The 17,988-nt window shown below is 40.4% G+C and overlaps 1 protein-coding gene across 2 annotated transcripts in view; it reads right to left on the reverse strand.

The window, feature by feature from the left end:
• MS3_00009264 (uncharacterized protein) overlaps positions 1 to 5,573 on the reverse strand; it is a 43,942-nt gene extending 38,369 nt beyond the window's left edge. For both annotated transcript variants that reach the window (XM_051217614.1, XM_051217616.1), the window contains exons 1-2: positions 5,348 to 5,573; positions 1,510 to 1,724 (exon numbers count right to left, since the gene is read on the reverse strand). Coding sequence is in view for 1 of the 2 variants with exons in the window: in XM_051217616.1 (XP_051065031.1) it covers positions 1,510 to 1,720 (211 nt within the window). In the remaining variant the exon portion in view is untranslated. The remainder of the gene's footprint in view (positions 1 to 1,509; positions 1,725 to 5,347) is intronic.
• Positions 5,574 to 17,988: the final 12,415 nt, after the last annotated feature.

Raw genomic sequence — 17,988 nt, forward strand, 5'->3', positions numbered from 1 at the left:
CACAAAGTAGAACTGGGCGAACTGCTGCACAGTAAACTCGTTCTTCAGTCGGCAGAAGGATATCTCGCCTTTATCAGACAGAACTATATCAACAAATATATCTCCTGGTGGAAGGTCGACCCTCGAAAAGTCAGACGATATATTATCTTTAAAAGCGCGTTTATGACAAAGTTCCATAAAAATGGAAAAAGCAGATAGCCCTGACAAACACTACTTTAACCAGTTCCGATAACAGTTCTCCACAAGCTCGGAATCAACCTGTAATGTTCAAGTAGTGAGTCTGTTTAATGTTAACATACTTTATTGGTAAGCCTTTTAATGACATACATTGCCATAAAACTTGTGGATCAATGGAGTCTAATAATGACTGGTCAATGAATACAACTGTAGTTAGATGTAGAAAAGTATGTCTATGTTCCAGAACCTGCTGAAGAGTGATTTGGTCCGACATCAATTCAGAATTCAGGTTGCTTGTAGAGAGTGGGTAACTAAAGTGTAGCTGAAGACCAACTGAACTGTTCCCTAGTGTTCTGTCCACCAGTTTAATCTCCTAGATTGAGGGTGAATGATAGCCCCGTCTTTTCCTAAGATAGTTTTACCAATTCCCGAACTCTTAAGGCCTGCTTCCTTGATAAGTATGAAAAGTTGTCTGGTGTTATCCGAAAAGGAAGCTGGATTACTGATGGTCTCAGTGAACTGAGAGCGTGATTGAAGACACACCCTTCATGTGGTAAGTATTTGGTGTTAGCGCCACACTCTAGTAAGCCTTACCTTTGGAGATGGAAATCCGTGAGATAATGCGAGGTGTGACAATTTTGAGCTCAACCTCTCTTAATCCTTTTCTTTTTTATGAGAAATCAGAATCACTGAAGATGCTATCCGTCCGAAGGAAACACGTTACTGCTGTCGCAACCCTCTACAGTCAGCAGTAACACTTCGCTCTCAAACCTTAAATTGCTGTTTTTAGTCTTTCCGTTTTTTTTAACCGACCTTCCGGCATGATAGAACCTAAAGGAACATGTGTTTCATGAAATATAGCTCGGTTGAATCATCACGAAAGGCAACCCTCATCACTACATTAAAGTGAAAAATACACAGCTGTCTAAACAGAAACAGGTGAAGGAGTTTGAATCTATGATCTGGTTGAAATTAGGACGACTCAGCAAAACCACCGCTCCGAAATAATAAACAGAAAACTAACCGTGGTCATGTGTTTGAAAATCTCGAGTTTTTGGTTGATCTATCAAAGCATTTGCTAGGCAAATGAGCAAAACGAGCTCTCCATTAGTTGGACAGAGGCTATCGCCACTAAGTTTCATCATAAACAAATGTTAGACCTCTATTATCATTCATGAAAACATCACTTAGGAAATATCGAATGAAAATGGCCGTAACATAGAGAGCGTATTTCACTTGACACTCAGTGGTTAGATTAGGTTACATAAAGTAGACAAAAGGTACCTGCGTGAAGGCTTATAGATTCAGACGCTAGATAGTTGTATAACTTACTGAGGGAATGTTCAAACTCCGTAGCTCCTGATTTTAGATTGATACGCCCCACACGCCTACGTATAGAACTATTAACTACTGGAAATGTGCGAAACAATCGAACAGAATGATTTGATATAGACGGTTTAACGAAAGGTGTTGAGCGGTGTAGTTGGTTAGCCAGTTTCGAGACATGATGGCTACGACACAACCATGTTGCAGTGGCGAGCATTGTGCTGCAAAAGAAAGGAAAACAAAGCTAGATAAAGTTTAAGTTATGCAGATGAAGCTACTACAACATACAGTTAGTTCAATAACAGACAAGATTCTTTCGAATGCTTTTTTACAATCGTACAGATGCTCAATACATATCATTATCTTTCGAAATGTGAAGTCGAAGCAAACGGACCCACCCAAACGACATCTCATGATACTGATAACCACTTCGACGCTAAAATTAGACTTGTCGAAAACAATAATAACCGGTCACTATATCTAATATGACCCGTATCTCTTCAATCACTTTTATGTATGGAGTAAATTTAGTTGCGTTCATTTTTTCTATCAAAATATAATGCTGAGCATGAATTTTACACATAAAATTAGGTAGATCATCATAAAAATTGCAGGACTATCGTTGCCCTGGTACGGCCGAAGGTGGGAAGAGTCAGTTCACCCTCATGAAATGCCCTCACATACAACCACTACCAGGGAAGTCCTACTCACTGCCTTCTCGTGACATTAGTGTTGTTTACGAAATTGAGAGGACGTAAAGTGAATGTCCGGCGCTTTAACCGGGTTGGTGGATAATGAGGATCCAACTAGGGGAGTTGGAAAAACCTGATTCCAAACCAATGGTGTACATGGGCTCCACGAGCCTGAGGGAATAAATGGTGTATGAACCAATCGTTGGTCACCGGCTACCATGGGACTGCATCCCCTGACGTTGCTCCACTGTCTTGTGGATCAGACCTTTAGGTCGAAGGTTGGTGGTTTGGCCCCCTAAGAAGACGATCTGCTTCGGTTTCGGCAACCGGAAAGTATCCTAACACTCCCATAAATCGAATGATTTATGTGGCGCATATGTATTTGGTGCCTCCTTATACCAGTGTTTGTGTTTAAATAATGATAGATTTCAAATATAGCTGTTCTGAACGTCTAGCTTTTAGTTCCCCAACGAGTCTATTTGTGGTATCCTAATCACAGAAATCAGTGGCCCTGAGATGGTGAAGATTCCTAGCTCAGGTGAATGATTTTGGTGGAGCTTTGTTACCTGAGCTGCATGGTCTGGTAGTCAAGCCTTCATTGTTCTACTGAACAAAATGATTATTGTTGGTCAACAATAACCAATCAAGATCGAGATTGACAGGAAAAGCTGCTAGTCATATATGGAGAAATTCGAATATTTCACTTCTATCTGAATTTTATGCTGGTATTTAGAAGAACGATGAAAGTTTCACAACCAAACCATTCGGCTCAGATAACAAAACTCCACCAACTTAGTGGCTTGAAACTTAGCCAGAAATAACTCATAATAGAAGCTAGTAGCATTCTTGCTGTAGCATACTAATACATTCTCCATGAAAAAAAGGATAAATTTCTTAACTGGTGGAGATTTCTTTTCGTTGTTTTTAAGAAGACTATACTTTGTTACAATAAATACCATTCTTACTTATTTATCTATTGTAAGACTTCCTTAACATGTGTTTACAGTATAATGATTCCCGTCTATGTGGCGCACTTTCTAGACCTCTTTGTACCAAAATTTATATCCTCTACAAATAAAATTCGTACGCTCGAAAACAAGTCTCACTAATGTTATACATTCAGGCTAATCTAATTAAAAGTTCACCTGAGTATGAAAAGAGCGCTAGGAACCTAAATTAGAGTGACCATTTTTGTAGTGATGAAACTGGGAAAATACACATAACATTTAGTTAAAACTATTAAGCATTAAAGGATGTAGTGTTCATTTATTTTATTTGTTTAAGCAAACAAGCATTGGTAAAAGGGGAACCGGAATAGATTTGCACTACAGGTCACTGAATTTGTATGTTCGGGGATACTATCTACGTAACCAAACCGAGGCGATTGTTTTCCTCAAATAGCCACTCCCCCGAGCGTTTGACAGAGGTCTGATCCACAAGACAGTGGGGCAACGTTAGATTCATCTCATGGTAGCTGGCGACCTACAATAGGTTCATACACCATTTGTTCCCTCAGGATCCTAGAGCCCATGTGCACCATTAGCTTGGAATCGGTTTTTTCAACTCCCATAGGTAGATGCTCTGTACTCAGAAATACGTCATTCGTTCTTTCAATTTCACAAATACTCCCGCCACGAGGAGGCAGTGATTAGAATTTTCCTGACAACGGCTATATGAGAGCATTCCGAGTAGGAGAGCGGACTGTCTCTACCTTGGGTCGTACCAAGGCATTTGGGGACCAAGACAACTATAATTCATAGTAATTTCCAAAAATAATTTCTGGCAGGACCCCAAAGATGAGAAGCCCTGCGTTTTTACGTACTTACAGGATCAAAACAGGAAGGACATTCAGTGGAACTGGGAATTATTAAGTTACCAAAGAGCTAACGACGAATGTTAGAGATATAGAAGCTTTAAGAGTTATTTTACGTGGAATACTTACATGATACGACAAATTATGAAATAGATCATTTAACGTGTAGAACTTATAAGCCAAATAAACTCACGGGTCGCTGAAGGTGTCCATAGTTAGAGCCTTTAAGGTTCCTTTCTCCAACCGATCACACTGCCGAAGACCTAATCACTCATTAGCTAAGTTTGGGGTCCACTGTTATTATAGGCCCTTTATTTCCCGAATGTTGGGTTTGTGATCAAAGCGCTCGACTTCCATTCAAACGGTCATAGATTCAAACCCTAACGCACCTAATGTGTTGGACAGCTAAACAGTACTTCCGAACCTCAAGTTAATAGTGGTTAAAAGTTGGATACATTAACCCACACTAAGTGAATGAAATTTTTACCAAGTTCTTTTCCAACTGCTTTTTTGTTGCAGCTTCTTACTACGGACAACATCTGAATAAATCTATAATACAAACCAATATCTAGCAGTAGTGAATGTCACTACTTGAACCGAAAAACACTTGTGCCAGGTTTCTTACGCTTTCTGTTTATCTGTAACTGTCTGAATGAGAGACAGTCTTATATCGAACCATTTCAACGATAGCTGACTGCGATGTGGTCTATTTGAGCCTATCGTTGAGTCACTTGTGAGGGTTTTATGGCAATGTATGTCATTAAAAGGCTTACCAATAAAGTATGTTAACATTAAACAGACTCACTACTTGAACATTACAGGTTGATTCCAGGGTCCAGTAACTGTTAGCCTTAATAGTGGATAAGATAACCACAAAGTCGAAATTCCCTATGTTCATTACTTATCAGACGCGATTAACCGCGAGACTTTCGATCCGGAATAGCGTTTTGCGAATTCAAACAGTCAGCAGACTAGACCAAGAGAGGTGTTACGATCGAGATATGATGAGTCGTTTCTAAAGGGAAAAACGTTTGAGCTGTAAGACTAACTGGCTTCTCGCACAATGACGGTTATCGTGTCAGAATAGACTGCAGATTATAGGAAATATCGCTAATAAAAATGGCAAGGCCAGATAGCAAAACACATAAGACGGCTTATTTTAATCTACATGCACCATGGTACAAGGTTGCATACGTCTGACCCGGTACCAGACGTAACATGAGTTAACATACAAGCCGCGATTTACTACTACCTAGTTTATTAACACCTGTAGCTGGTTGTCATTTAACATCACATAATATTGTATAACTAAGTTATTATAAAACAACTCGAAACTCACCGCGCAATGAGACAGGTCAGAAGAAAATACCGCACTAACGCTACAAACCAAAAACCCCTGAATTAAGAATGATCTAGAGGTCAGTTTGGGCAACCTTCTCATATCCAATATCTTAGTCACGAACTTGTATAGGCAGTTTGATTTCTTTGGGCCCACTTCTTGATGTTTCGGGTATTTGCTAATGTCCTATAAGTGGTATTCTAACCACTTGTAGCGGTAAATAAATCCCCAAAATAAATAGCACTAAGTTTTCGACATTGGATGCTGACCATATGTTTTAGTGGACTCATCTAGCTGAAGGCACTCGGTCATGCATCCGCACCAGATCACGTGTGGTAACGCCGTGCTCAACATCAACCGCAATCGCTAGCCAGATTAGATCAGAGAATTCCGATCTATTGGTCATCGCCAAATATACTCTTCCGATCTCCTCGACTCTGTCTTTTGATTTCTCTGGGTGGGAACGAAATACATTAGAAGGTGTTACTGGTAGAAGCGTTGTCAAACACTGAATACCTGTGATATCATCATTGGTGAGACCGACGTGATCTGGTACACCTTATTGCAACTGTGAGTCTGTTCCTTTTTGGGGTTTTTACATATCATTGCCTTATTTTTTTATTTTTTTTTAAACATTGTGATTTTTTTTCGTGTTTTTTCTTGGATATATATATATTTTCCCCTCGTTCATTATCGTACTTCATACTTCATCATGACTGAACAGACACCCAAAGTACTCAAGCTTAAGACTTTGTCCCCGCCTTCGTTTCAACTGATGCCTTTCTGGCCCGACAACATCGAAGCCTGGTTTTGCTACGCAGAAGCCGACTTCTCCGAGCACGGCGTGATCGACACACGTGCACAATTCCTCGCAGTAGTCAAGGCACTACCGCGCGAACTCAACAGGTACGTAACACCTAGTATGTTTACTAGTGATGTTTCCGATCCTTACGAAATCTTAAAACGCTCGATTCTTAAACGAGGAGACCTAACCGATCGACAAAGGTTAGATCAACTCTTCAATAACATCGACCTGCAACACGGTTCTGCGACGGACATGTTGCAACGGATGAGAGAGGTAATAGGCCCAAGAACTTTCGACGAAGGTCTATTCAAACAACTCTTCTTGTCAAAACTTCCCCAACAGGTGCAAGCAGTTCTGGTCTCGTTTCAGAACAACGCCTTAGACGAACTAGCTGCATCAGCCGACCGCATTTTAGAAATTACGAAAACTACTACCGAGGTATTTTCAGTCAAAGAAAAACCTCAAACGACTCAGAACGATATAACCGAGTTATGTCACACACTCACGCGTTATCTTAGTCTTCGTACCGACCGTAAGAGATCGCGCACCCCACGTAGAAGCATGTCACGTAAGCGATCTGTCTCTAGACCACGAGAGACAGATAACCCCGACTGGTGCTGGTATCATAACCAGTATGGAAAGTTTTCCAGAAATTGCAGAAAACCCTGCAATTTTCGCAACACGAAACCGAGTGACTCGAAAAACAACTCGGGAAACTTCCAAGCCGGCACGCGTTAACGGCAACAGTAGCCGGCGAACAAAGCCGTTTGTTATACGTCACAGATGTGACAACGAGAGTTCGCTACCTCGTCGACACTGGCGCAGAAGTTAGCGTTCTCCCAGCAAATCCTAACGACCGGCTTCACGAATCGACCCTAAACTTACAGGCGGCAAACGGAAAACCGATCGCTACGTATGGCAAAAGGTACTTTTACCTTAACGTGGGTTTACGCAAACCCATCCACTGGATTTTCGTTATTGCAGATGTTTCTATGCCAATCATTGGTATGGACCTTCTACAACACCACAATCTGATCATCGACACGCGCAAACGGAGGCTAGTAGATGGAAACACTAATTTGTTCGTTTGCGTAACTTCCTTTTCTGGTTGCAGATTATTCCCAGTCACAATTAAGCATATGATCGACCCACTTTATCAGCCACTACTCGATAAGTACCCTGGGATACAACAAACTCAAGCGGAACTACCGTGTGTAACCAGCAACGTGACACATCACATCACGACTACAGGACCACCTGTATTCTCTAAAGCACGACGACTAGCTCCTGAAAAGCTAAGGTTAGCGAAAAACGAATTCGACCATATGATAGACTTAGGAATCATACGACCGTCAAGTAGCCCATATGCATCTCCGTTGCACATGGTCCCTGAAAAGGACAGCAACGATTGGCGTCCAACTGGTGACTATCGGCGATTGAACGCGAAAACCATTCCCGATCGTTACCCGTTGCCTCACATTCACGATTTGACAGCTACCTTGAAAGGTACAACTGTTTTTTCGAAAATTGACTTGGTTAAAGCGTATAACCAAATCCCTATGGCTACTGACGACATTCCGAAAACAGCTATCATAACTCCCTTCGGACTCTATGAATTTTTGCGAATGCCTTTCGGTCTAAGGAATGCTGCTCAAACATTCCAAAGATTCATAGACGACGTTTTTCGAGGTCTCAACTTCGTACATGCGTATGTTGGCGACTGTCTAATCGCAAGTCCGGACAGAGAAACACATCTCAAGCATCTGGATCTTGTTTTCGAACGACTACAAAAACATGGCATTAGTGTAAACGTTTAGAAATGCCAATTCGGAACCGACTCATTAGACTTTCTGGGACACACTATCGATGCTCAAGGTATCCGACCCCTTAGAACCAAAGTGGCGGCCATTCTGGATTACCCAGAACCGACCACCGTCATGCAATTACGCACGTTTAACGGCCTCGTAAGTTTCTGTAGACGTTTCATACCGAAATGCGCATTACTTATGAAAACTCTTACCGACCAACTTCGTGGAAACGCGAAATCCATTAATTTGGACGACACCGCACGAAAAGCATTCTCCACAGGTAAGGAACTGATCGCTAAAGCAACAATGCACGCACATCAGGACACCGAAGCACCCATTAGTATCGCAGTAGACGCATCCGACTCAGCAATCGGAGGAGTCTTACAACAATGGGTTAACAACTCCTGGCAACCCTTGGCATTTTTCTCTAGAAGGTTGCTAGACACCGAATCGAGGTACAGCACATTCAGTAGGGAACTCCTAGCTATGTATTGTGCTGTACGACATTTTCAACACTATATCGAAGGTCGTGAATTCACTCTTTTCATGGACCATAAACCGCTCACTTTCTCGTTAAGCTCTCCTTCTGACAAGTACTCTCCCCGTGAGTCTCGACAACTGGACTACATTTCGCAGTTTACTTCAGACATTCAACACATCTCTGGAGCAAACAATGTAGTTGCAGACGCTTTATCTCGCATAACTTCTTAAACTCGCCGAGCTTCAAAAAGAAGACACTGATCTTCAGCACGAGTTATCGTCCACAACACTTAAACTACTCATCAAACAGATGGGAACAGGTAAGGAAACCTTACTTTGTGACACATCTACAGGTAGGGATCGCCCAATCGTGCCGAAACATTATCGACGCAATGTCTTCAATACATTGCACAAACTTTCGCATCCAGGTGTTCGTGCAACCATCAAGCTTATAGCAGAACGGTTTTGCTGGCCTGGAATGAATAAAGACGTGAGGGAGTGGGCACGCTCCTGTGTAAGTTTCCAAAAACCTAAGGTTATCAGACACAATAAATGTCCCTTAGGCTCGTTTAAAACTCCCGATGCTCGTTTCGACCATGTTCATCTGGATTTGGTAGGACCTTTACCAGATTCAAATGGATACTCTTATCTCTTAACCTGTGTAGACCGTTTCACGCGATGGCCAGAAGCAGTACCTATCAAGGACATCACTGCTGAAACAGTGGCTCGCACCTTCGTCGAACGATGGGTAGCAAACTTCGGTTGCCCTTCAACCATCACTACAGATCGCGGACGCCAGTTTGAATCTGATCTTTTCCGTCGTCTGACCACACTTTTAGGAATCAATCGCTTCCGAACGACCGCCTACCACCCACAAGCAAACGGGTTGGTAAAACGCTTTCACCGACAACTGAAAGCTTCGCTATCAGCTGCAAACGTTTCACAGTGGACCGACGCTCTTCCACTTGTCTTACTAGGTATTCGCAATGCAGTGAAAGCCTACATTGGATACACTGCGGCTCAACTCGTTTATGGAACGACACTTCGACTTCCAGGAGAGTTCGTGGATCCTTCATCCTCTTCAATGAACATGGATCTAACCTCCTACACGAGCAGGCTTACAAACGCAATGCGTTCAGTTAAACCTGCTTCCACTCGACCTCAATCAACCGATGTTTTCGTTCAACCTGACTTACGATATAGTACACACGTTTTCATTCGTCGAGACTCGCATCGACGACCTTTCGAATCAGCATACGAAGGACCTTTCAAAGTTCTTCAACGCGAACCGAAGTACTATATAGTCGATAAGAACGGAACCAACGATAGCATCAGCATCGATCTCCTCAAAGCAGCGTATTTAGAAGGAAATCCTATCTACGTCGATTTTCCTTCGTTACAATCGCACAACACGACTCCACTCATAATTCCTCAACCGACAACCAACACTAGCGATGATACTCCGAATGTATCTGAAAATAAACCTAAAACGACGCGTTCCGGAAGAAGAATAAGATTTCCAGAACATTTAAACGACTACTGCACGTAAATCACTACTCGACATTCAATATTATCTCGATCTTTTTTTACGATATATATTATTTTTTTTTAAAAAATTTAAATATGCTTATATATTTATTTTTTTACTTAAAAAAAACAAAAAAATAATATTTTTGGCGCTATTACGTGTGCTTGAGTATATTTTCCATTTTTCGCCGACATTGTGTTTTTGCGCACATGCGAGTGTATTTCGACATGCACTTACATTTTATTTTTTCTTTTCCAGGACGGCTGGAAAAGAACAATGCAGTTTACGAGGAATCGAAATTTTTCGTTGTAACTTTTTCTTTTTTTACTATGTTGTACCTCGGTCCCATATAGTAAGGAAAGACGACCAGACGCTTCTACACTTAGTAAGCTATCAGAAGAGTGTTTACCAACGACAAACTCGTTGGGTTTAAACTTCTGGCTGGCCACGTCTTAGGGTCGTCACTGCCCCATTAGGGGGGGGGGAGTGATCTGTGGCGGTAAATAAATCCCCAAAATAAATAGCGCTGAGTTTTCGACATTGGATGCTGACCATATGTTTTAGTGGACTCATCTAGCTGAAGGCACTCGGTCATGCATCCGCACCAGATCACGTGTGGTAACGCCGTGCTCAACATCAACCGCAATCGCTAGCCAGATTAGATCAGAGAATTCCGATATATTGGTCATCGCCAAATATACTCTTCCGATCTCCTCGACTCTGTCTTTTGATTTCTCTGGGTGGGAACGAAATACATTAGAAGGTGTTACTGGTAGAAGCGTTGTCAAACACTGAATACCTGTGACATCATCACACTCGACTACACTAATTCCAGTCAGTGTGGTAGCTATTTGTGGATTTGTATATTTCAAAGTTCATTGAGTGTGTTCGTCTCAGGACAGTAGGTTTCTGGATGCCAGCAGCTATCTATCATATTACCAGATAGGAGGTTTGTTGGTTGAAATGTGAAATAATAAAGTGATAACTCGAGTGCTAACAGAAGACGATTGTTTCGGGAACAAATAATTCATTTACTAAATTGGTAATGTGTAAGAAGACGGAATTGAAAGGATAGGAGGGGAGATGGAGATGTTAACAAGAAAGACAGGAAGTGGTTATTGATACACGGTAATGATAACAGTGGTAAACTATCGGACATATATCAGACACAGATAATCTAGGAATCAGATCGTAATCCATGGGTGAGTATGTGTTTGTCAAGTCTCTTGACGCTATCCACTGATGTGGCTATGGGCAATTCGGCTGCTACGGCATTCCGAATGGGAGCAACTCCTGATGAGGAAAGGTGGAAACTCACCTGAGTGTTCGTTCTTTGATGTGCAATTCTCCGAGGGTTGCCTCGAGGAACGTCGTGATGATGTTCTGCTAATACATTCGTCTTGGAGTGATTTAGTGTAGTTAATATGTTGTATGCTATGGTCAGATCATCTTACTCTCCTGTGGCTCAATGAGAATAATCTCAAGTGTTGGAGTCTGTCCTCGTGAGACTTGAGTTTTAGTTCTATCGCCCACTTCTTGGCCCATTCCTGTACTTGGTATAAGAGATTCACAACTTTTGGAAAGAGGATCGGGCCAACATTGTGGACTTCAAGTTGGGAGCGTGAGTACACTTCAAGCAGTGTCAGGAACAGTTCTGTTATGTTTGCGTCAAGTCTTCCTTGTATTAGGCGGAGAGATGAGTTTGTCTTGGCTTCTTCCTCTAGGTAGTTTCGGAGGTTGTCACACGGGACAGGCCTTTCATTTGGTTATTAACCCAAAGGATTATTCCTAGTTGACTCAACAGGTGTTCTGTGCCTCACTTCAAACCCACTATTAGCGCTTGATTGCACACATCAACTACGAGCTGGTAATTAGATAATCTAACCATCCCAAATTCATGGCTTTGTCTACATGTTTATTCAAGATTAAACATTCGATGGTCCTGATGTGTTGCTTGCAAAACCATCCTCTAGGTATCATGTCCTCTGTACCGATGTTCAAGAATGTGACAAGGTCCCCAACTGAGTATCTGACTAAAGTCCAGGTATGACAGTAGCGATATTACTTGGAGTACCTTTACTTCTTGTGTTACTACCCGTAAGACAGCAGTCTCAAATAATTAATGCATGTACCGTTATCTTACACATTATAAATATGTACAGCATTCATTCAAATTATTCATTGACTACTAGTTTTAAGTCACAACACAGCATCTATAAAGCGTCTTTACTTTGTTTGTTGTATAATGTCAACTTAATTAATTAGCTTAATGCAATAAATGTTATAACGATATGATCTTGCTTGTAAACTAGCACTACATATGTTAACTATTGTTGTGAAAACATGGACACTAAATCAATCAGTTAAAATCAACTATATCGTTTTAGTGTTTATTTAGTCATAAATCGTATCAGTAAGTCAGTTAGTAACAACGTATTCTGATTTGTGACTGCTTGGTTCAAGTGGGCACAAATGACGAATAGGAAAGACCGTCACACAAATTGAGAGAATATGGTCAGCTCGGTTTGAATAGAAAGTTGTACATTAAAATAAAAAGAAACCATTCTGAGCAGTTCGTGGATTATCGCAGCTAAGTAACAGAAATTTACGCGTAATGCTTATATATATAATAAAACACCAAATTGAAAATAACATGTTCGGTAATGGAATAAAATTTTAAGCGCAATTATAAATAAATAATTATTTCGGATATACTTGTCAAACATATGAGTTACGATTCAGTAGGCTCAGTCGTCCTTAACTGAGTGACAGATTCAGTATTTTTAAACTGACCCTCTATACCGTCTTGACTATGTCCTGACATGTTATTTACTTCCGTCTTACTTGGTTCAGAGTTTTGTTGTTCAACGATAACTGCTTCTTCTTCACTTATACCATCTTCGCTTTCATCTGAATCAGAAGCATCTTGAGGTACAGAGTATATGCGAAGTACAGGCTAAAAACAGTGTAATATAAATAAGGAAATTTCTATCAGCCAATATCTCCAATGATTAATAAACACAATACAAAAAGCAAATATTGTAAATATTCACCGTGGTAAATACACCTCTTATGTCATCGACAGGCACTGATATCACACTTTGAACATCTTTCCATAGTGAATCAAGTTTACTCTGAATGACTCGAAGATCTTATTTGACCGAAAAAATGAATAGCACTAACATACTCAGAGTCGACCTCATATATGCACAAAATAAAGAAAGTGATTATCTTTGTAAACAGAGTCCAAACATGAAAAATATCTCATAGAATGCCGTTTCTGACTGGTTTTAAGCAGTTGTCTGTTTGGATCTATAGTCACGCTACGAGGTCAATAAGATAATCACTGGCCCAATTCCTGTGTACGTTCAGAAAGCCGGTAAAAAGGACTATCAACTTCAATTGTTACTCACATAATTTTTCTCTGATACGTTACACAATAATATGTCACTTCAGTACAAAACAATGCTACCTATAGTCCAAATAACCTTTTATGGCTAAATACAATATTTATATAATATTCATAGTTAGTTTAACGCTTACTTCTTTCTAATTACATTTTATAAACGACTACGGACATCTAAGTTTGCCGTCACGATAATCAAGGAGGTGAACCATATATAATGCTTTTCACGGCTTATTTTCATGAAAACTCAATCTGTATTCTATTTTTGACTAGAAAAATGGTGATTTGACTTGTTTGACTTTGTATTGTTTACAATAACCATATTACGCCAACTACATATTTACTTAGGTGGTGGGCACGAAACACGTCAAACTGCTTATAAATTGAAATAAAAACTATCTTCCAATCACAAAGACTACGAGAAATCACGTATGATGGAAAAAAAGCTGTTAATAGCTGATAAATAACGACATATAAAATTCACGACAATATGTTACATGTGCGCGAAAACCCGTGACCTAACACGCATAGTGTGCCCTAGTAGTGAATAGGTCTTTATTTAAATCTTCGCGCAGTCGCAATGAAGCGTGGGATTACCTGTTCAGACAAACAAAGCTTCTCAACATTCAATCTAGGATAATAGGAAATACAATGCCTATACAAAATAAGGAAGTGAATGAACTCTATTGTTTTGACACATACTTAGTTCCTTGAGGTCATTTCCTAACCAATCAACCTAAGCTGTTACATTAGCTTCACCCTACTTTCGTAGGAACGTCGGTTCGATTAACCTATCTAAAACACGTCAGTTCTGTTTCCGTAGCCCATGAGAGAATTATCAACCTACTCAGTCTTTGGCTTCCAATCAGTGACGACTAACTCTGTCAGCAATCGCCGATAGTCCATGGATGTCCCTTCATTTACTAGTCTGTCATATTATTTTGTAGCATGTGATTTCTTCTACAACTATCGCTGATGGTGTGCTACGTGCTTGCAAGAGAAAAAGGGTGAGAAAATGAAACAAGAATATCTGAGGAAGTGCCGAGAACGGGCTATCCAACTCCATGTTGGTGATGTACGATTTTTCCATGCTCTGTCTGGCTATCAGGTGTTTACTCAACTGCCTCTTGAGCTGCCCGCAAGTAAAAAATAAAGAAGAATTTACTTCAAAGGCATTGATGAAAACCAGTCAAAGCTGAAGTAGTGCTCCACTGCCTGCATAAAATAATAAGGTACAAAAAGGAAATACATAAATACATTTGATAATTGTTCAGTTCCACGTAAGTGTTTGACTTCCAGAATGGATTGGTAATCTGGGTGGCTTTTGGAAATTGTCGATATCCGAGGGTTTATTTTTTTTATTTATAGCACTTGTTCATAGAGAATTTGTTCGATTTTACCATCCAACTTTCCCATTGTGTATTATTAGAGACAAAATCTAAGAAAGCGGTTAATTTGGCAGGCGGAGCTTGCTCACATCACTCACCTTAGTCGAAGATTTCTCGTTCTTTCGTAACTTACCCATTTTTATATGTACTCGCCTTATATTACTCACCGTGTGTTTACAGGTAAGAAACTTATGTATTCAGTATCAAAAATGAATATAACGTTCATGTGTCAAGAGTGTGGATAGCGGATTATTGCAGACCACATGTTTGTGGTAATGTTCCTGTTAATTAAGTTAAATGGGTGAAACAGTACGAAAACATTGAGCTAAATAAACGCAAGACCTTATTAGGTACGTGGTTACATTTTAGTCTGCAGCTAAAACTGTTGATATTATTGACTTACTAATCGGCTGTGCCCATCTAAACTTTTTAGCCACTTGTTAAGTTTAATCATTTTTACTCGTCGGTTCCGTGGTTGTTTTGTCAGGCAAACGGCCTAACAACACATATGGTGGTTCATGATCGAGATAAGCTGGTTTTAACCTATCAATACTTACGCAGTCGATGTTTCCATGGTTTTCTATAATGAAATATTTAGACTTTCTCGAGACAACCTTGAAAGGACCTTCAAATGAAGGGTCAAGCGGTGCTTTTATTTTGTCGCATCTTATCAAGACGTGTGGGCAATTGCTTAAATCCTCAGGTATATATATAGCTCGCGATTGTTTACGAGTATTAATTGAATCAAGTCTGGACGTATGGTCCCATAGTTGATCTACGTAATTTTCTAAATTAAAGTTTTTACTGCTAGTATTAGGGTTAGTAAACTTACCCGGTAGTCTCAGAGTCGTTCTGAAGACAAGCTCCGCTGCTGAACACTGTGCGTTAGTTTTGACAGGTGTTCGTATTCCCAACATAACTAACGGTAGGAATTCTGTCCACTGATTTGGGTTTGAGTGAGATATAAGGGCAGTATTTAGCTGACGGTGAAAACGTTCTACCATCCCATTAGCCTGTAGATGATATGCCGTGCATCGTATCCTATTGGAGCCTAGAAGTTTAGCCAAGTTATTGAAAAGTTGGAATCCGAATTGCACTCCTCTATCCGTCGTTATTGTTGAGGGTGTACCGAAAATGGTCACCCAGTTCTTCATGAAAACCTTGGCTACTGTTTCCGCTGTGTTGTCCGCTATCGGTATGGCTGTAGGGAATCTTATAGATAGATCTACGCATGTAAACAGATAATCAAAATCGTTCGGAAGAGGTAAAGGGCCTAATAAGTCGATATGCACATGGGTAAAACGTGCATCTGGTTGCGAGAAAACACCAATGAGTGAATTTGTGTGACAATTAACTTTTGATTGTTGGCATGCCGTACTTTCTCTAACCCATTTGTGTACATCCTTCTGCAAATTTGAAGCTTGAGACAAAGAATGGAGGTTAATAAATATCAACTTTCGCATACTTTTGGGAACGAAAGGTCACAGTATTACCTTTGTCGTGTCACAGTAAATTAGAATTACGTCGATAGGCTTTAGTTTAAGACTCGTAATGTTTGTTTTAAGTAGGTTTTTTAATTCTTGATATTGCTATTGTTTGTGTCTCAACGTCTCGAAGTTTACCATTGACTGCTGTAGGATGTCCATTTCTAGCCGCCTGATTGTCCTCACCGTTAACATGTCGGATATCACTTGTGAATTGTGATATATAGTCAAGGTATCAGACTTCTCGAGGTGAGTGTTTATTAGCTCTCGCTTTTATGCATCCGTTAGTGGTTTTTTTTTAATTATTATTATCAGCTTTATTCAATATTATATTTTTGGTACAATATAGAATTCTCAGCACAAAGTATTTCAACAAGTTTCCGTCTCTTTCTCCTTGGTCGGTCCTGGCGATAAATATTGAGTGATCGCCAGTTAGATGTTAGCAGTTCAGTAAATGAACATCTGAATAATGTGCATTCCTTTCGCTGTATATTGCCAGCAACCACGTTGGCTCTTATTGAGTTTTTTGTAACTTTGACAACGAAAGGTTGTACACCTTTCAGAAACGCAGAAGAATAGGTCATGCGATTAATAAACATAATGATATATTAGAACAAACAAAAATAGATAACTTGTCGAAATATCTAGATGGCAGGAACAGGTAGTCCAGATGCTCAAGCAGGCCGCCCTTGTTGTGAATCCCTTGCTTTCTAACATTTGCCGGAAGTGCTTAATGGTCAGGTAGATTGCAAGAACTTCTCGCCCGAAGGTATAATACCTTGTCTATACTGGAGCGAGTCTTTTTTATAAGAAAGCAATTGGTTTCCAGGCGTTTATAACTAGTTGGTTAACAGTACCGCCTATTGCTTTGTCCAAAGCATCAAATTCTATAGTTCGAACACCGAAAACACACTTTGATGTATGTTCATTCCGTTTTCATCCAGCCGTTTTAACACTGTTCGTACGTGCTGTTGGTGTGATTGTAAATCGGGACTGGCAATTAACAAATCGTCTATATATACCTATGCAAATGGCATATCTCGAAGTAGGCTATCCATGAATCTTTGAAGTGTTTGTGCCGCGTTTCTCAAGCCGAATGGCATGCGTACAAACTCGAACAAGCCAGAACGTATGGTAGTAGCTGTCTTAGGGATATCTTCCTCAGCTACCGGGATACTGTGATATGCCCTAAGCCAATTTTAGTAAATGCGTTCGTACCCTGTAAACCGTCTGTGAAATCTTGGATATGAGGTATTGGGTACCTATCAGGTACAGTTTGACGTTTGAAGGCCCTGTAATCTCCATACGTTCCACAATCGCCTTCATTTTTCTTTGGGATCATGTGCAAAGAAGATGCCCATTGACTGTCAGAGGAAGGGATAATACCCAATTGTAGCATGTAGTCAAATTCCACTCCAGCGACTTCGAGCTTATCTGGTGCTAGTCTCCTGGGTCTTGCAGACACAGGCGCACCTTCGGTTTTGATCGTATGATTTACTGTTAGTTTGCTTTTGGAAGGCTGTTGGTTTGGTCTAGTTAAGTTTGGGAGTTCTGCAAGTAAATCCTGGAATTTCGCTCTTGCTACTGGAGGAGTTTATATCAAGTCAAGAGATGTGATGTGTCTTTCTTCGCCTTTCGGGTAATCTGAAGTTTCTTTCAGTGCTAAGCGTCGTTTTTTAGTGTCGTATCTCTCTAGAAAAAACCATCCCCAGTATTGCCAGAACAAAATCGGCTACAGGGAA

The sequence above is a fragment of the Schistosoma haematobium genome, chromosome 5, assembly GCF_000699445.3.
Source record: "Schistosoma haematobium chromosome 5, whole genome shotgun sequence".
Taxonomy (NCBI): Eukaryota; Metazoa; Platyhelminthes; class Trematoda; order Strigeidida; family Schistosomatidae; genus Schistosoma; species Schistosoma haematobium.